Source organism: Electrona antarctica, assembly GCF_951216825.1.
Source record: "Electrona antarctica genome assembly, chromosome: 2".
In the NCBI taxonomy this organism is placed as follows: Eukaryota; Metazoa; Chordata; class Actinopteri; order Myctophiformes; family Myctophidae; genus Electrona; species Electrona antarctica.
In genome coordinates, this window is record NC_136807.1 from 31318039 (window position 1) to 31339376 (window position 21338).

Genomic DNA, 21338 nt, shown 5'->3' on the forward strand with positions numbered 1-21338 from the left:
AAACACAGGGTGATTTTCTAAGGAGCAAAAAGGAATAGCTTTTCTTGTCAACTCGCGTTTTTGCAGTCGTCGGTGGGGTTCTTCACCTCGGCGTCTCGGACAATCATCGAATCTCGCCACCGCAGAGCGCGCGCGAACCCTCTGACCTCTCTCTGTTAGCCCGCCAGTTCTGTGCTTCGCCAGGAGCCAATTACCTTCCCATTGCTTTGGTCGTGAGTGAGGTCACTGCCAATCTCTGCCACATTTATCCCTCTGTCTGGCTCGGCCCTCTGTCTCCATCTGTCTGGAGCTGTCAGGCCCTTCGCTCAGCCCCTCGTCGCCGCTTGCCAGAGACGCTCAATCACTATCCTTCTGTCATGTCTGCAGTCCTTCTGTTTGGAGCCCAGGGGGGGAACGTCACGTCACGTCAGAGAGCCGGCCGCGTTAAGGGGCAGTGATTCTCCTGACGTTTTCATGTCGAGGACTTACTGTACGAACCCCGCCCTGTCTGAAAAGATTCTGTGCCATCGACAGTCATACGTTTTGTGTTAGAATGTTTTTGAAATGATTCAAAAAAATGTTTCTTATATTCTTCAATATGTTTCAAAAATAGCTGATATACCATATTTTAGATCGGCTATTGATTTGTTTTGTATAAAATAGCGCTAAATGGGTTAAACCAGTGGTCCTCAAACTTTTTCATGTCAAGGACCCCCAAATGAATATTATGTATAAATAACACCCATCTGAAAACTTAAAAAAAGAAAAAAAAATCACACCCGTGTGATGTGAGTGGTGCAACTCCGTGTGGGGGTCCCCGGGGGGTCCCCAGAAGTTCCAGACCCACAGGACCACAGGCAGGGTTCCGGCGAGCCGCCCCACGTCCGAAACGGTAGAGAAATGAGAGAGTTACCATGTGGGGGTCTCCAGGGGTTCCCGGGGAGTCCCTGGGGGGGTCCCGTGAACATCCAGACCCCCAGGAACGCGCCCAGGGGGCCAGGCCGATTCCGGTGAGCCGTCCCACGTCCGAAACGGTTGAGAAATTACAGAGTTACTGTGTGGGGGTCCCTCTACTGTACTGTACTGTACTGTACTGTACTGTACTGTACTGTACTGTACTGTACTGTACTGTACTGTACTGTACTGTACTGGCACACCCGAAATCATCATATATACAGTTAATATGTGCGTGTGTGTGTTTGTGTGTGTGTTAGGTTGCGCACAGGTGGTGAAAAACAACCATGCTATTTTCGTGCTCAGACCCACCCAGGCACCCAGCCAGGCACCCATCCAGCCAGCCACACACATAGCTCCGTAAGGGAGTGGTTGCACCACTAAAAAAAAATAATCAGAAAATAGCAGATCTACAAGCTCACAACACGTCACATCGGGACGCATTGTGAGCTTGTATATCTGCTATATCTGATGTAAATAGTTATAGTGGTTATGTGATTTTCGATGCTATATTAATACATTTTGCTGAGGACCCCATGGAACCTCCAAGGACCCCTGCGGCTCCTCAAACCGCCCTTTGAGAACCACTGCTTTAGGGTGAAGAAGCTGCACCGTAAGACATAAACAATGCAGAAGATGCACACTCACATGAAAACACTCGCTTCAAAACATGCCAAAAATAATTGTTGTTTTCATCAGAAATCACGACAATTCCCTGTCGTGTTGTTCTGGATAGTCCCTAATGCACGGCAGGAAATTGGACTGTACATGATTGTACTTCCTTCACAGGTGTGCGACAGTGATTGAGACTGCTGTCTGCTCGTCTCCTATAGACGAGTGGCAGGTAAAGGGGCATATTTCATTGTGCCACACGCATCCACACACACACACACACACACACACACACACACACACACGTGCGCACACACACTTAGACATAAGCACATATCCAACACACATACAGTGAGCACGGGGCTAATAAATAATATCTGACAGCTTGTCTCTGGAGATATGGAGATAATATGCATGCCGGTAAACGAAAGCGCTGTGGGACATTGTGTTGTCATGTTGTGCTGTGTTGTAATGTGACTGACTGCTACAGGAAACATTCCAAAGAACGGCCCCTGAATGCTTCACAGTTTTGTAAAGCTGGTTTCGCTGGAGAAGGGATTTCTGTCTCTGTGCTTCAGGTAGAACTCTGACACTTATCCACAGTGCCATCCAGTGGCTAGGTGTGGAACCACATGTATTGTGGTTAAGTGCGGTCAACATTACAAATGTTCTGTACTACTGTTGTAGACCAGTGGTTCTCAAACTTGGGTCTGGTGACCAGGGGCCCTTGATGGGGTTCTAGGGGGTCCCCAGAAAAAACGAGGAACCATTTAACCACCTTAACCCTATTACTTCAGCTATTTTCCAAACATTTTGAAAAATCGAAATAATCTTAAAATGATGAGCTTGTGAACTTGCGAATCTGCTAGTTTCGAAACATTTTGAAATGTCTTAAAATCTTAATTATTAACACAAATCTTCCGTGAGGCACAACAATATTTTCAGGTGGGCATCCCGTGGGCAAATACGTCTCCATTTGGGGGTCCCTGACATGCAAATGTCAAGGAAATTAAACTGAAGCTCCTGTGACGGTGCATGGGTTTATGGCTCATTATCCGTCCCTCTCTACAGATGTGGATGAGTGTGTGCAGAGGACCGACAGCTGTGGTCTTGGCTTTGAGTGTGTGAACATGGCGGGTTCGTTCCGGTGCGATCCCAAACCACGCTGCCCCGCAGGCTTCACCCTGGACATCCAGAGTCACTGTACAGGTAGGAAGAACTTCACCCAGGACATCCAGGCTGGGTCACTGCTTTACAGGTCAGAAGAACATTGGCAGTGTGAACTAGCACAGTGGTCCTCAACCTGTGCAAATAGTTTTTATTTATTTAAGCTGATTCCTAGGCCATGTATGGAGACAGGGCTCCAGTCAGCCACTGAGGGGTTAAATGCCACACAGGTGAGCAGATCAGAGAAGGTCTACAGTGGGGCGGATGAAAGTCAATCCTGTGTCCTCCTGCAGTGCAAAGCCAGTGCTGTGGAATTAGCCCCCAGGGGCAGGAACTGAGGCGTGTTGAGGCAGCTAGCCGCCCCGCCGCCACTGGGAAGAGGACCTAGATGGATATAAAAAATAGAAGCTCTGAGAAATGAGAGAAAATGGGAGAAAATCTCTCTCAGACACAAACACATGCATGCACGCACGCACTACGCACAGTGGTGGAAGTACAATTTGGATTTTTTTTTACTTTTAGTTTTACTTCTACTCCAAGGTAAATATTGTACTTTTACTCCACTATAATAATTATTATTATGGCAATTTGAAAATAGACGATCTACAAGCTCACAACACGTCACAAAGCTCTGCTATTTTCAAAGGACCTTTTTACATTTTATACATTTGAAAACTTGTGAAAATAAAGTACTTTTACTTTTGGTACTTTAAGTACATTTTTATGCCAATACCTTTGTTCTTTTACTCAAGTAGATTTTGAATACCGAACTTGTACTTGTACTTGACTATTTCCACAATAGGGTACAGATACTTTTCTTTAACTAAAGAAATTGACTGCTTCTTCCACCATTGCACACACACACGAGCACATGCGCACGGCGCACACATCACACGAAAATAATCTTTTGGGAATGCAAGTGTGTGCTGATGAGCGGCTTGCTTTGATGTCTGTGGCTGCAGAGTGAAGCAGGAATCTTTCCTTCCATCTCATCTTCTCTCTCCTCTCTCTCTCTCTGTGTCATTATTGGGGTGGCCCCTGGGGTCAGACGTGGATGAGTGTGCCAGCGTGGCCCAGCCATGCAGTCCAGGCTTCACCTGCGTCAACACGGCGGGCTCCTACAGGTGCCAGAGGAGGGTGCTCATGTGCAGCCGCGGCTACCACGCCAGTCCAGACGCGTCCAGATGCATTGGTGAGCTTTTTAACCGCTCCGACCACTGGAACTGTTAAAAAAAAAGTTATGAAATAGCAAACAATACCCAATCTGAGAAAGACTATCCAGTCATCGTGTAGACAAACACGATGACCGGTGCTCATTGTGTGTTGATGTTGTCCTTGGAATTCAACACAGATAAATAAATGCAAGAATAAATATTAAACCTTATTTCTGTCTCTCTCGCTCTGTGTGTGTGTGTGTGTGTGTGTGTGTGTGTGTGTGTGTGTGTGTGTGTGTGTGTGTGTGTGTGTGTGCGCGCATGGTTACGTGCCTACCTGCCTGCGTGCGTGCGTGCGTGTGCATGTGCGCCTGCGTGTCTGCAGATGTGGATGAGTGTCAGGGCGGCCTGCATCGCTGTGGCGACGGCCAGCTGTGTCACAATCTGCCCGGCTCGTACCGCTGTGACTGCGAGACGGGCTACCAGTACGACTCCATCAGGAGGACGTGTGTGGGTATGTTCCCCATCACACACAAACACTGATACAACCTGCATTCTGTACAACAGTGTGTGGGTATGTTCCCCATCACACACAAACACTGATACAACCTACAGTCTGTACAACAGTGTGTGGGTATGTTCCCCATCACACACAAACACTGATACAACCTGCATTCTGTACAACAGTGTGTGGGTATGTTCCCCATCACACACAAACACTGATACAACCTACAGTCTGTACAACAGTGTGTGGGTATGTTCCCCATCACACACAAACACTGATACAACCTGCATTCTGTACAACAGTGTGTGGGTATGTTCCCCATCACACACAAACACTGATACAACCTACAGTCTGTACAACTGTGGGTATGTTCCCCATCACACACAAACACTGATACAACCTACAGTCTGTACAACAGTGTGTGGGTATGTTCCCCATCTCACACTAATGCAATATATCTAGCACATGTGCTGCGATTGAAGGTATACGTCTCTCCTAGAGACCAGGTGTTCGGGTAGGACATCTACTTGTAGGTACAGTAGTACTGCCTGAAGGTCATAAGTGCAATATCCCGCAGAGACTATTTTAACGTTTTGTGGTTTTTTTTTTGTCTTTTTTATTAATGCCGTACTTAATCATATACTACAGTGTCACAGAAAAGCATCAAATGTAACAGATCTACAAGCTCGACGCACGGCGCAAAGTGCAGTATGTTTGCTATTTTTGAATTTGAATCCTGAAAAGTAGCAGTTTTTGACATATGAGGTTTCCGCCCGACAGAGGCGATATTATAGCTACCGAAGCTATACGGATTGTGTCTTTAGCTGTGAGAGTGTACAAATTTGTAGCAAAGGTTCCATTTGTACACTCTCTGACTTTCATTTATGTTTTCAAAGCTTCCGAGCTATTCTGTTATTCTCTCTCTCTAGCTCTCTCTCTCTCTCTCATATCCTCTGACTCTACCACCACAATAATAATAATAATATGCCTCTGTGTCCTCCTGTTTATCATTCTGTTTGTGTTTAGTATCCTGTAGGGTGTAGTATTATTGTGTAATGTTTAGTGTTGTTCAGTGTGGGAGTCGCTGCTGTTTCTCAGGCTCTGCTGTTGTGTTGCAGCTTTCCTGCAGCTTTCCTGCTCTGCAGCCCTTGCAGGGCTGCAGAGCGCATGTTGCTACTGTTGCATCAGGCTGCATGCACGCATTACATGCAAGCCTGCTGTCTCTCATTCAAGTCTGCTGTGGCTCTAATAATGATAATAGTAATATTAATAACTATATTACTGTCTTACTTGTAGTAATGAGCACTGACTGGAGGAGAGAATATCTACAGGCAGTTGGTCCCCTCATGTCACACCCTCATTCACGTGCACACAAACGTACATGCCTAACCATAAACTGGAACCTTTTCCCAACTTTAAACCTTGTCGCTTCTTGTTCGCATTGTGAGCTTTTAGATCGGCTATTTTCACTACTTCTTAAACATTGGTTTTCTAATTTATGGAATTTTTTAAAATTTTCATTGATTTCTTCATGAAATTGCTGGAAAATATAATCATTGAATTTAGTTTTTTTGTCTTCTAGCTTTTTTGTGAATGTTTTGGAATAATAATGAAAAACAAAATGTAGGAAACAAATAATAAATGGACCCATAACAATGACCCCCAAATAAAATGGGTCTCGAGTGACCTAGTGTTTTGGGAACCAGCTGTAGACTAAGCGTAAATCTCTCCAGTCAGGTGAATTCAAAATCACATTACATAATCATCTCATAAACTGATAGTCGGCGAAGACGGCATAATGTAAGGCCTTTGAACAAAGAACAAATGTTTTGTCATCTCTTTTTCTGCCATTTCAGTTTTTAAATCAAACTAAACTAAAAAAACAAAAAAACATTGACAGTGAGTACAACTCCATCCTCCTCCTCCTCCTCCTCCCCTCCAGATGCTAACGAGTGCTGGCGGTATCCAGGCCGCCTGTGTGCCCAGACCTGTGAGAACACCCCAGGCTCCTACCACTGCTCCTGCACCGCCGGCTTCCGCCTAGCTGCAGACGGCAAGAACTGCGAAGGTCGGTGTCTGGCTGCTCTGTGTGTCAGTGGTGGAAGAAGTACTCACATTTTGTTACTTGAGTAAAAGTGCAGGAATGCAGGAATACTCTGTTACTACTGAGTAAAAGTCCAGTATTAAAAATTCACTTGAGTAAAAGTACAAAAGTATTGGCATCAAAACGTTTTTGATTAAAGTCATCATTATGCAAGTGTTCAAAATGTGTAACAAAGTCGTTTGAAACTAATACAGATCAGTTCAACCTGCCCCCCCCCCCTCTCTCTCTCTCTTTTGCTTTCATTGTGTGTTGATTCACTAGTCACGTGTGTCCTTGGAATTCAAGCAAAGATAAATAAATGACAAATACATTTTGTTGAAAAGAGTGCAGGGATTTAAAGTATATTAAAGTATATATATATATATATATATATATATTTTTTTTTTACTATTTTCACTAGTTTGAGAGACATCAAACTTCTCTTTTAGGTCTGGAGCTAAAAGGTTTGAGAAGCTGTCCGAGCCTGGCACAGTGTTTGTGATGAACAGTGTGGCAGCGTGCGCTGGCACAGAACTGACGAGCAATAAATATCACAACAATATCTCCTCATGAACTTACATAATGAACACAAGATTTGGACAGGATACAGAGAGAGGGGGATACAGAATGTGTGTATATTATGTAACTAACTCATGCCTTCAGTGACACAAAAGAGAAAAAGCATAATTTTGGCCACCAACGATTATTAATTATTTATGTTTTTTAATGTTTTGCTGTCGGGATGAAAATCACTTAAAGATGCAATCCGGAATTTGAATGAATGAATAAAACATAATTTTAACCAATCTGTACAGAGTATGTTTATACAAATTCAATACAACTACAGTACATAGTACATCAGCAGTCTGTGGTTGGAGGTCCAGAGCACCGGTTCCCAAACAGTGGGTCGGGATCCAATTGTGCGTGAAGCGGTGCATTGTTGTGAGCTTGTAGATCAGCTATTTGTCACTAGTTGGGGTCCTGGGGAGACATCGAATTTCTCTTTTGGGTCACGGACTAAAAGGTTGGGGAACCACTGGTCTAGAGGGTTTTTAAATCCTTCCCTCTGCTCTGACCTCCAGATGTGAACGAGTGTTTGTCCAGCCCGTGCGGTCAGGAGTGTGCCAACGTCTACGGCTCCTACCAGTGCTACTGCAGAGCAGGCTACTACCTGGGGGAGGACGGGCACAGCTGTGAAGGTCTGACATCGTCAATAACAATCAACGTGTTCAGAGTCAGATTGAATAATGGAGCACTTTTCTTTCCATTTTCAACCTTAATTACCTTCATATCGTTGCTGTCGGGCAGAAACCTCCTATGTCCCTTTTTTCCCATTTGTGTTTCTTCGTAAATTAACGCCATACTTGATCACACTACAGTGTCGCACAAAAGTATCAAAAGTTGCAGATCCACAAGGTCAAAAGTCGGCACAGAGTTGCGCGTTTTGAGTTTGGAGATCTGCTACTTTCGCTATTTTTGACTTTGAATCCTGAAAAGTAACAGTTTTGGACATATGAGGTTTCCACCCAACAGAGACGATCATTTATAATTGGTTCTCTAATGCTCATTATAGGATGGCACCATTTCCGTCTGCTCACTTTGCATCTCGTTGGTGGGCGCCTGGCGGTGGATAGTTCAGAAAGCTGACTACCAATGACATCATCGACGGGGAATCCGAGCTACAATCATGTCCTAGTAATGTTTATTATTGTGTGTTATACATCGGTACAGGCCTCGTATGAGCCCAAAGGCCTTCTTGCCTCCTCCTGGCACTTTGCCCTCCTATATTTTGTGTACTGTTTTTGTATTGGTTTTCAATTTTTGCTATAAATCAAATCAAAAGCTAACGGAAACTACAGCCATTCTTTTCCTGGAAAGTTGGCATGCTGAAATAGAAGCCATTGTTCTTGCATTAATAAAAACAAAAAAAGAAAATTGCCAAACCTGCCTAGCGATGATGGAACTGGTAAGCAGATTTCTGAACTTGTCCTCTTGCCCTCCTCTGTGATACAGCAAGAAGACATGTGTGCCATCTTTTAATGAACATTTGTGAGGACACATTACAGCACCAGTTGTGGGTCTGACGGGCACATTGATTTATTCCTTTATTTTTTGTTTCCTACATTTTGTTTTTAATTATTATTGTTTCAAAACATTTTCAAGAAACATTCCCAATTCCCTTTTTAATGAATTAAAAAGAAAGATTTTTTTGGGGGGGAGTTGTCCATTCATTTCATGGAGAAATCACAGAAAAATCGAATGAATTACATAAATTAGAAAACAAATGTTTAAGAAGTGACGCATTGTGAGCTTAATTGTAGATCTTCTATTTTCACTAGTTTGGGTCCCTGGGAAATGTCTAATTTCTCTTTTGGGTTTGGGAACCACCGCATTACAGTATATGAAGATAGGTTGAAAATGGGGAAGTGGTTTCTTGAATGTTTTTATACATTCATTATGCGTTCATGACCCAGTTTCATGTGATCTACCCCCCCCCCCCCCCCCCCCTAACTACAGACATTGACGAATGTTCCCAGAGCATCGGTAACCTGTGCTCCTATAAGTGCATCAACGTTCCAGGCAGTTACCAGTGCACCTGTCCTGAATACGGCTACACCATGTCCCCCAACGGACGCTCCTGCAGAGGTGACACACACACACACACACACACACACACACACACACGCACCGAATTTATACTTACTTCCAGGATAGTGTCCCTCACTGGACACCGGCACCGATAATTATAAATCGGCCTACACACACCATTTATTTTCTATTTTATTTTGAAGCATCTACGCTCTTCAGCGTATAACTTTGAATCTATTCCACTGAACTCAGCATTTTATTGGCTGTACAAGGATAATTATAATTGGCCGTTTTTCCGGCGGTTCAGTGATTACACTTTATTTGCCTCAAAGTCCTAATTGGACTAATTTGAAAGCTCTTTGTTTGAATGATATCTTTCCCTCCAGACGCCAATTTTGGCTTCACAAGATTTTATGCGTTTGGGGATAATGGAGCTGTTACTCACAGTTCAACTGTCTTGTTGAGACTGAGACCTATAATTCATGCTCTGTAGAGCAGCCGTGTCGTGCCATGGAATATAAATTAAGCTCCACTCCTTTCACATGTCTCCGAGTCAATGAGTCAATGTTCCGCTTGTATTTTCAGATATTGATGAGTGCACCAGCGGGGGCCACAACTGCTCCCTAGCCGAGACCTGCTACAACATCCATGGAGACTACCGCTGCCTGGCATTCAACTGTCCACAAAACTATCGCAAAGTTTCAGACACGTAAGTTACATTGTTTAATCATATCACCTTGGTGAAAATATGATTCTTTAAGTTTTAATTAAACTGACATAAATTATCCATCCAACTATGAATGATGACTTGAATCACTCAAAACTGTACAAGTTGACAGGGGTCCTCCACGGGGTCTATCTTTTTCTTTCCCAGTCTACACCAAATCCCTTCCCTGAATTTGTTTCTCACTCAATTTTGAAATCTTGAATTGTCTTAAACCCTTCTCAAAGTGCATGAGAGAAATAGGACCTAATATACAGGACGATATGCAGGGTACTTCAAGAGCTTTGTTTTACAAAATAAGCAACTAACAAACAGACTTGGAACATAAGGGTCCCATCCCATGCCATTTCGGTGTTTGTTTCGTACTATTAGTACATCAGACTGTCACACCAATGATTTATGGTCAACAAAACAACCACAAGGGAACACAGGGTATAAATACATGCAATAATTAACATGACACAGGTGAACATAATGGACAATTATCACATGATTGGCTGAAATTAACAGGATACAGCACAACATAATTCACAATTAGCTCAGGACTAGCAAATACAAAGTAAAACAGGAAACACTAGAACAATACTTCAAAATAACTTAGAAATTCAACCAGGGAAAATACCACTACAAAATAAAGATTACCACGAGACACGAGGTTCAGTGGAGGGAGTACACATAAAGTAGCAACACCACAATATACAATACTATGTTACAAGTAAAAGGGCTGTATTAAAACTCCAAAAGTATTAAGTACTAAGATTTCTCCAAAATATTTCAAAGATTTGCTTGTAGATCAGCTATTTTTGAATAGCCAGTGTATAAAATAGGGCTTAAAGGTAGGGTAAGTCAAGTGATATATCTTGGTTAAAACAAAAAGTTGTGTTAAAAGGTTAAATTAGACCTATAGCTTATAGTGTTCCAGGGGGAAAAAAACATAAAAAGTTAAAATAGAGGATGGAGATGGAGAGGTTTCTTGCCCGACAGCAACAACATATGTACTTAGTTACAGTATTTACAATTTTCAATACTTTTACTTCTACTCCACTACATCTCAGATCTGATTTGATTATTTTTACAAAACATACATTATAATAGTCGGCCATTTGAATATAGCCGATCTACAAGCTCACAATGTGTCGCCATGCGACGCATTGTGAGCTTGTAGATTGTCTATTTTCAAAAGATTTGAAAACTTGAAATGGGACATTCTGCATAATGAGTACTTTTACTTTTGTACTTTAAGTATATTTTGATCCCAATACATTTGTACTTTTGCTCAATTAAATGTTGAATTTCTGACTTTTATTGCAGTATTCATACTTTCACTTTATTAAAACATGTGAGTACTTTTTCCACCGCTGGTTCCATTCCACCCCCCCCCCCCCCCCACCCTCCTCCATCCACCCTTGCAGACGCTGTGAGCGGATCAGCTGTCCCAACTACATGGAGTGCCAGAACTCCGCTCTGAGGATCACCTACTACTACCTCAGCTTCCAGTCCAACATCCTCATCCCCGCGCAGATCTTCCGCATCGGGCCGTCGCCCGCCTACTCCGGGGACAACGTCATCCTCAGCATCACCGGCGGCAACGAGGACAAGTACTTTGGCACGCGCAAGCTCACGGCGTACCAGGGCGCCGTGTACCTGAACCGGCAGGTGCACGCGCCGCCCCGGGACTTCCTCATCGACGTGGAGATGAAGCTGTGGCGGCAGGGCGCCTTCACCACGTTCCAGGCCAAGATCTATGTGTTCATCACGGCCAACTCGCTCTAACACACCCCAGAGGAGAGAGAGAGAGACCCCCCCCCCCCCAGGCCTGGACACTGTGGAACCAGTGAGACCACCTGCTAATATCACTGTCGCCCACTCTAACCCACTCGGTTTCATCACATGGTCCAACATCACTTAAAGGACGGCTTCACCCATTTTCAACCTGTCTTCATATAATTGGTCCTCACTGATGCTCACTCGTGATGAAATGGTAGCATTTATTTCTACGCGGTCTGTGTCTCATAGGAGGTCGGTGGACAGTTCAAAAACCTGCATACAGCTGTACCAGTGACATTGTTATTAGGCAGGGTTTTATTTTTTATTTTTATCCTAATAAGGAAAACTCATCAAAACCTGTCTATTCCGCACGGTTCTCCTCAGTGACTTGAGCAATTGATCTGAAGTCGTCCTTTAGAGGTGGTGTAAGTGATATTTTTTGTTAAAACAAAAAGTTTATTGTTAAAAAGTTTGACCAGGGTCTCCCCTTGTCTCCGGCTCTTTAGTAAACACAGAATACTTTTTCAGCTGGGTCACCAATTTCACCCAATCAGGGGAGAGTATCCACGACCCATTTATGGCAATCGCCGATCATGTTATACAAGTTTGTCAAACCACCACAATGAAAATATATATTTCTAATATATAGATTATTCTAACAGAATCATTTATGTGACTAAAGTTTATCAGATATCACAGGCTGCACACGCTCTTTCCATTTACATTTCAACTGCAGTATTCTACTCTCACACTCTGGCCTTCTCTTCACATCAAGCTGTTATACATGTTACTAGGGCTATATCAATATTAGATCACATCAACCTGTTACACATGTTACTAGGGCTATATCAATATTAGATCACATCAACCTGTTACACATGTTACTAGATCAATATCATGATATGTGACTACTAGATATCATCTGGGATCTTGCATACCGTGTTATTGTGATATGGCATAACTGTTGTCCTTTTCTAGTTTTTTGTTATAGTGTGATCAAGTAGGGCGTTAATTTACGGGAAAAAAACACAAAGTATTTGTTCAAATCTGGTGATATTAGATTTCTGAGGTGTGGTTTGATACCACACAGGTGATAACAGAAGTCATGCTGTCTGTCTATAAAAGAGTTCCCTGATATCCACAATTATTATTTTCCAATTACATTGAGCTGCTGTTCTTCCTTTGTCTTGGAAGTATTTTTATTTTTTTGCCATTAATTTAATACCGCAGTATATGACATATATGTGTATCTCTGTATCCAGACACATTATGAAAGGATGTATTATATTTTCTATTATGGATTCTTTTTTTATGTTGCAAAAATATTTTTAGTAAAATGTAAAAGCCACACCAGTGTCTTTTTCTGTGTCTAATGGGAAATATCAGGTATAACTTTGAATACGAATGAGATATTATGGTAGGCTAATATTGAGGAGAGGAAAGTCAATGATAATTGTAATCTTTAAAACCTTATTTTATAACTCAATAAATATATTTTTCCAATACAAACACTGTTACAGCAGTGGTACATACCAATGCTGTAGGTAGGCAGCGTTTTGAGCTTGTAGATCAGCAAGCTACATTTGTGGAATTTATGGAAATTCTTTAGACTGTTTTAAATTGTATTCATGACATTCTTTGGGGAAAAAAATGAATTTCTCTTTGACGTATGAAAAAGGAGAGGGGTATTCACTCGCGACCCACACAAATCTGTCCACGACCCACAATTGGGTCCCGACCCACTGTTTGGGAACCAGTGCCGTACGGTAGTAGACCACTGGTTGAGAAACAGCGTACTGTACTGTACTGTACTGTACTGTACAGTCAAGCTGTTCTGTAGTGGTTACAGTATATAGAACCTTCATGTCAGGACATGTCACACGCTATATATCCATGCCTATTTACATACTTGTTCACACCTCACTGGAGTGAGTCAGTGAGATCACTGTGACAATGAGCTCCATCTATCCACACGCGCTCCCAATTTGATAAACGTATCACATTTTTATGATACCATAATGAGAGCAATGATCGTGTAATCTCTTGATATCTGTAATAAAAGGTTACAGGGCTGCTCATGTCTCTCTATAGCTCTAATATATGATATAGGCTATAAAGTTTAGATTTTTTTGTGTCATTATGAAAGAGTTACGGCACCACCTACAGGACACAATCAATAGTGGGGGGTCTTCACTGGTTCCCAAACGTTTGAAGTTTTAAAGTTGATTTCTCCCCAGGCCAGGACCCAAGCTATAGTGAAAATAGCAGGTCCATCGGCTATTTTCACTACTTCTTAAATGTTTTGTTTTCTAATTCATGGCATTTCTTTGATTTTATGTATTCATGATTTAATTGATATCATTGATTGAACAAATGAATGGTTCATCATAATGTAGGAAACCAAAAAATAAAGGAACATTTACTTGTGTGACCCATAAAAATGTGTCCGCGACCCAAAAATGGGTCCCAACCCAATGTTTTGGAGACAGTGTTCTACATGGTTCTCAACCTTTTCAGGCCGTGAGCCCGTCACCCCAAAATAATATTTGAACTGGGGACCCCCCCACCCTGACAAGTTGGAATTGTTGGAGTAGAGGCATTACATTTAGTTTGACTTGGTTCCAGATACTGTAGGCCTACATATCAATCTACAACCTCACAAGGTGAGCTTGTAGATCGGCTATTTTCCCCAAAAATGCGTTATATTAGGCTTTTGACAATTTCGACAATGTTTGAGCAGTTTTCATAGTTTGTTGATTACTTTTTTTAAGGTCTTAAAAGTCCTGACATTGTCACTTTACTCTCATCTGGGGACCCCTCAAAATCATGTAGGGACCCCTGTGGGGGTCCTGACCACAGGTTGAGAACCACTGTTGACCGGGAGTGGTTCAAAATTAACCTTGCAACAGTAAGGGACAGAATATAGAATTGACTTCATTTCTGTCCAGCGCTGTGAATTAATTGAATACAACAAATGGAAACTTGATGAACTGGATGCGTTGGTTCCTTATCAAAAAGCTGAGGTCACTCTGTGCCCTGGCCAACGGGGCTCTGAGGACCCTCGGAGACCATTGTAAACATCGGAAAGGGTGTGAGTGTCTCTGTGACAACTGTATTAATGTAGGCTGCACATCCAAACAGAGCTGCTCGCCAGCTTTCTGTTCTCCCACATGAGTTATAGGGTCAAAGATCATCTCAACAAAAAGAGACCCAACTGCTTTCAGTCATTTCTCTATTGTCTAATTCTAGGCCCTCCACTTTCTGCTTGGCACACACAGAGTGAATGTAAAAGTGAAAGTGCAGACTTTAAAGTAAGCTAAAATGTGTGCCATTGTTAGGCTGCAATTAAAGCTCCATTTCTGATTGATGTTCCTTAATTTTTCTTACCACTAAGTTTTCAAACTGTGGGTCAGGACCCCCGGGGGGGTCCCCAAATTATTTTGGGGGGTCCCCAGATGACTTCCTTTGTCACTCAACAGTAAATAAGCCAACATACAGTAAGTATGATGTACATGAATTATGATGTACATGAATTAAACCATGCATCAAAATGGGGGCAAAGGGGCAAACATTTTAAGAATAGCTGATCTACAATCACAAAGCCTTGTGCTGCAAAGTGTGACCATGTAGATTGATTATTTTCACAAATGTATTTGTGGTAGCCTATCAAGTATAGAACAAAATGTAATTCCTCAACTCGAGCAAATTGCTATATGTGCTTGTGTCACGGTGTAGGACTCAAATGCAGAACGACCAGGCACAGGCAGAGAATTTAATGTTCAAGAGGTTTTATTATCAAAACAGACACTGGGAAAATAACAAGGAAGTTCAAATATACTAGGAGACTAGGAAATTAGAACTGACAATCAACACTGGGATAGGCTAACAGGCCAACAGAACACAGGTGACTGGGGTTACACTAATACAGGGAGGTGACACAAGGCAGGAGACAGCAAACAAGGCAGACAGGAAAGCACAGAACACTACTACAAATTTAGATGTACTTAGAAAACAACAAACTACCAGAACAAGAATAATATAATAAAGTAAAAGTCCTAAAACTATTTACACATTATACAAAGTCCAAGGGCAGAGGAGCAGGCCGTGACAGCTTGTGAGCATGGGGGCTCCGCGGTTCATTTGATTATTTTGGGGGGTCACGGCCTGAAAGGTTTGAGAACCACTACAGTACCTTATATCACTGGTTCTCAGCGTGGGGTCCAGAGACCCCCAGGGGTCCTTGAGGTACAGTAATGGTCTGTGGCTCTGAGTTAAATTAACCTACAGTGTAGATTGGGGTCCCAGAGACCGAAATCATATCAAACGGGGGTCCGTGCTGTGTCAACCTGGGTGTCCTTGAATGTATAAAGGTTGAGAATCATCACTCCCTTATATTAAGGTCTATATTTGTGTTTGTTAATAAAAGGGTCCCCCACCCACCTGACTCAAGACCCAAACACATCCTGTGTTTGAGGTGCCAGTCCACGTACTTACAATGCACGCCACGAGCCCACCGGCTGTGATTGATGCTCCTTTCCCCTAATTAGCGTTATCTGTCTCTCTAGATTAGCTGCTACTGTGCTTTCAGGGTCAGTGAATCACGCATCCCTGGCGAAGGGAAGCCAGCCAGATCTATTATGGTTTTAAGGACACGGCCAGGAAGTTATGAACTGTCCCGGGAAACAAATGGAGAGAAAAGCCATCGAGCTGGAGAGTAATGAAGCTGCTCCTTAATGCAGGTCACTGTGCTGCAGTTCAGAATGCTGGGCATGTTTTATAGACTGAATGATTATCTGCATGCTTTGTGTTTAAATTAAAATAAGCTCTGTTATAATGAATGTGTCTTTTGTAAGGAAGACAATAAGTCAAGTAATGATACATAATGACGTAGTGCTGCGTGTGTGCCCCGACCCGGCCTGGCCTGGGCCTAAAATGTATGCTAATTAGTAGCGCGACTCTGGCTCTATGACACAAATTAATTTTTTTTATAATAATAATGTATCTATATGAAGATTGTGCTGACTAGCATTTCACTTTTACTCGATGATTTAGGGCCGGGTCGGTAAAATGTATATGCTAATTAGTCGGGCTGATCGAGCCAGGCCTCGGGTCGGACCAGTTATAGGGCCGGGCCTTAATTTTCAGGCCTGTTGAGAACTCTAGCGGTTGCATGCTGCTGCTGTACAGTTGCATGTAGGTGTAGTGTGTGGAGGAGCGAGGCAGGATGGGAGCTAAGGACGGTGAACCAATGGAGGTTTGTTGTGCTGCTGCTGCAGACAGAGCTGTGCAGAGATCAGGTGGTCATCACCTGAGGGGGAACGGCTGTTAATGGGCATTCTGAACAGAGAGACAAGCACAGGCTAGCGCTGCCTCTTCCCCCGGCTGCCATAAACACCAGGAACTATGCATCATTAAGACCCGCGTTCGCTCGTTCGTTGCTGCTCCGTCGTGCGACGGTGTCCCGCGTGAGCTTGTAGATCTGCTGTTTTAGTTTTCCGTGACGTGTGATTGAAATTCCGTATTGAGGTGGCTTTGGGGCAGTGGTTCTATCTGGAGGACCAGGGCCACATCTGACTAGTTGAGACGATGGGTGGGCATTTTCAGAGCATGTTTATTTTAATGATCACTGAGTCGATTTTATTCTGGCTAGAAAAACAAGAAAAAATTGTATAATCTTATAGTGATTTGCCAGTTATTTGGGGCCCTAGGCCCACTTACTGAATTCCATTGGGCCCTGGCTGACAGGTTGAGAAAACGGTGCTAATAGTGTCTGAAGACAGACTGTTGGCTCATACCATATTGAACTGCTTCCATCATACAGTCTGAACATCAGAAGCGCTCAAACTGTTAAGGCTGCAAAGGGAGCAGATGTCCACCTGTACCCCACTCCTGTGTTGTCTTTGATAGCCTATACGGTATGTCCTAAGTCAAAACATATGTTGCCGCTTATCAAAAATGGAAATGAATTAATACATATTTATTCTATTCTATTTAATTTAATTAGCGACACTCATTATGATTGGCTCAGTAAAATTGGCCCTGACCTTGTGGCTATGCACAGTAAAAATGCTCAGTTTTACATTAGTTTAAATGTGCACCTTTACGAGAGTCAAATCAAACACTGAGGATTTTACAGCGTGGGCTGTGTTAATATGTCTATGGTTAGTATGTCTATGGTGCTGATTTGGACTGGATGATAATGAATGATAAAAAAGTTCAATACGTGGATATTTCTAAAGTCCACACTGACAGAGGGAGAACGAGGTATGACACCGTAACCACTTAAACCCTATATGGTTGACCGGAGTGCCACAGGGCTCTGTACTAGACTAGTGTATTGTCTGTTTTGTGTTGTTGTGGGGAAAGCTTTCACAGAAACTATCAATACAGCGCGTTTTCCCACGATACGGAAGCTGGGGTTTAATGGGGAATAGCCTACCGCTCATTTTCAACATTTCAACTATGTCATCAATTTACCTTAGAGTTGTTGTGTGGAAATAATAAAAAGTCCCCGCCTTCTGTTTAGCCTAGGACCTACATAGGAGGAGGTCTAGAACTTGGTGTCATGTGATCAGTGACATAGGGAAGGTGTACTCTGCAGGCCAAAGAGTGCAGGAGACAGTCCATTTCCTCCACTTCCCTGTGCATGATTAAACCACTTAAAGGGGATGAGAGCCGCAGCCATGATCAGATGCAAAAGGTCCTCACGATGAGGAGAGAGAAGACCGTGATAGTTGAGGAAGACATCAACACATCGTTGCTGTTGGGCAGAAACCTCTTATCGCCACGTTTTAACCCTTTGTGTATATTTCATAAATGAACGGCCGCCCTACTTTGTCACACTACAGTGTCACAGAAAAGCATCAAAAGTATAGCAGATCCACGTGCTGGAAACACGGCGTGAAGAGCTCCACACGGGTCCACGTGTGTTGTGTCCGTGATGATGATCGGCCATTTTCAATGCCCGACGACATTGTTGCACGTTGTGATGGAGAAGGAAGCAAAAACAGACAAAGGATTTTAGAAAACAGAGACCATGTCTACCTGGAAAGGCGATGGAAAAGGAGAGAGAGAGAGAGAGAGAGAGAGAGAGAGAGAGAGGAATTTGCCTGAGAGGAGAATAAGGGAAGGTATGTGAGGCTGCCTGTCAGGCTGAGGCTTGGTGTCATCTCAAACGCACTTCAACACAGAAAGTGCTGCACTATACAGTGTTCTTACAGTATGCACCGTTCCCCAAAGGAACCGATTAGGCTCCCAGTCACAGGATCTACTGTAATCCAATACCTCCAGCATCCTCCTCTCGGTCCTGTATACAGTATATGACCCACTAGGATGGGAGGCCATGCAGAAGGAAGCCAGTCAGAACAGTCAGGAGTCACTCAGGACAGAGTAAACACTGGTTCACTGAGAATGATAATGACTTTATTTGTCACAAAGTGCTTTATACAAACATGTTAAAAACAGCAAACAACCAAGCAATACAAACACATGATCAACGGAGTAAACAATTTACAGCTGTAGAGGTGCCAATTAAAGGCAAATATAGTCCAAAGACAACCGCTTAACATAAAAGCGTGTTTTCAGAAGAATTTGGAAGGAGAGGACTGATTGATAAACAAACACTGAGAATTTGACACTGATGTAGTCCCAAATGACAAAAATCATATCAAATGAGGGTCTGTGGCCTAATGAATCGAGGGTCCTTGAAATTGAAAAAAGAATCACTGACTAAAAGGAATCAGCCTCAGGGTGGATCCACACAGGAGAGGCTTGACCTGAGGGGGAGCTCCTCTCTCTCTCTCTCTCTCTCTCTCTCTCTCTCTCTCTCTCTCTCTCTCTCTCTCCTCTCTCTCTCTCTCTCTCTCTCTCTCTCTCTCTCACTCCTTGGGTGGGAAAGATTTACTGGATCCTTAATCATAGGTCGACACCTTGGCAACGGGCCCTCTGACCAATGGGAGGGAGGCTCACGGATGATGCGCTTCCTCGTTAACTGCCATCTTGACAGAATGCAATGCCAGACATCTGTGGCATGTGTGACTTTTGACACGGGCGGTCGTGTGTTTTCTGCTTTCTGGAAACGATGTTTCGATTCAATCAGATACGTTAACGACACACGAGGAGGAAAAGGATCATTGTGAAGTTCAGGGTCAGGCTCTGGGTAATAAGGAGCATGCAATGAGCATGACAGATGGATAGATGGATGGATGGATGGATGGATGGATGGATGGATGGATGGATGGATGGATGGTTAGAGAGAGAGAGAGAGAGAGATTCTTCCTACTGTAGGCATACACCATCCTCTGATGATGTTGATTATGGTGATAATGATGATGATGATGATGATGATGATGGAGCTGCTGGTGATGAAGATAGTAATGATGCTTAGTCATGCTTGTACATACACTGCTATCTCACTAAAGCAAACGGTGACTGCACGGGGCTCCATGGCGGCTTAACCACTAATCTATTAAGGTAATGATAACAAAAGGCTCCCCTGATTTCAAGTTGTTAAATTTCACAATATTCAGCAAATGAATTTTTGCAAGATGCAACAGGCACACTGCAGTGCTTCTTCCATGGCTGTCTGCATACCGATGTGACCGCAGTCTAACTATTACTCTTTATCTTTGCCCCCTCCGGCACCACAGTGAAAAGCCTGTGTTCACCTTCCAACAGAAAGCCTTTTACTTCAAGACCTCTGCTGCTGCTGCTGCCGCTGCGGGGATGTATATACATTTTGTTTGTGTTTACCCCTACAGCAAAGTATTTTCTCATGACAGATCCTCCATTTACGCCAGCGTCAGATGAGAAGGTAACATAAAGCGAGGGCATTAACTTGAATTCTCCCCACACTGACAGAAGATTAGGAATTAGAACGATCAGAGGGAGACAGATTCATAATGAGCAGTTATTAGCTACACTACACCTCAAAGGCAAATGTTTTTACTCCACTATAGACGTTTTTGAGAAAATACAAAACATGCATTAACAAATTAAATTAAATTTTGTCTATTAAAAAACGGCAGATCTACAAGCTCACCTAAAAAAAAGAATAGAGAAATAAAAAAAACTAACATTTGAGAACCATTTACAGCAGTAGTCAAGTAAGGAAAAGTACTCACCACTGCTTATGATTAGTTAGTGCATGATGTAAATAGCAGATCTACAAGCTCACAACGCGTCACGGACGTGCCGCGTTGTGAGCTTGTAGATCTGCTCTGCTATTTACTGAGCACGACACCGGCACGCAACTAAGAATAACTGAGACTTAACACCAGTGGTGGAAAAAGTACTCCTAGTGTTTACTTAAGTAAAAGTATCAATACTGCAATGTAGAAATACTGTTACAAGTGAAAGTCCAGAATTCAAAGTTTACTTGAAAGTACAAAAGTATTCTCAAAATGTAGCCTACTTAAATAGCAGATCTGGCCCGGACGGTTAGCTCAACTGCCAGGGCACCTAGGCTGCTGAGCCAGCCTGACTGGGCTGCTGAGCCAGCCTGACTGGGCTGCTGAGCCAGCCTGACTAGGCTGCTGAGCCAGCCTGACTAGGCCTCTGAGCCAGCCTGACTAGGCCGCTGAGCCAGCCTGACTGGGCTGCTGAGCCAGCCTGACTAGGCTGCTGAGCCAGCCTGACTGGGCTGCTGAGCCAGCCTGACTGGGCTGCTGAGCCAGCCTGACTGGGCTGCTGAGCCAGCCTGACTGGGCTGCTGAGCCAGCCTGACTAGGCTGCTGAGCCAGCCTGACTAGGCTGCTGAGCCAGCCTGACTGGGCTGCTGAGCCAGCCTGACTAGGCTGCTGAGCC

General features: G+C 43.3%; 1 protein-coding gene across 1 annotated transcript in view; it reads left to right on the forward strand.

The window, feature by feature from the left end:
- LOC306932855 (fibulin-2-like) overlaps positions 1–12000 on the forward strand; it is a 55447-nt gene extending 43447 nt beyond the window's left edge. The window contains exons 10-17 of the mRNA XM_079514813.1: positions 2617–2754; positions 3761–3904; positions 4252–4380; positions 6314–6439; positions 7537–7653; positions 8972–9100; positions 9629–9752; positions 11180–12000. Of these exons, the coding sequence (XP_079370939.1) occupies positions 2617–2754; positions 3761–3904; positions 4252–4380; positions 6314–6439; positions 7537–7653; positions 8972–9100; positions 9629–9752; positions 11180–11540 (1268 nt within the window). The 3' untranslated portion in view covers positions 11541–12000. The remainder of the gene's footprint in view (positions 1–2616; positions 2755–3760; positions 3905–4251; positions 4381–6313; positions 6440–7536; positions 7654–8971; positions 9101–9628; positions 9753–11179) is intronic.
- Positions 12001–21338: the final 9338 nt, after the last annotated feature.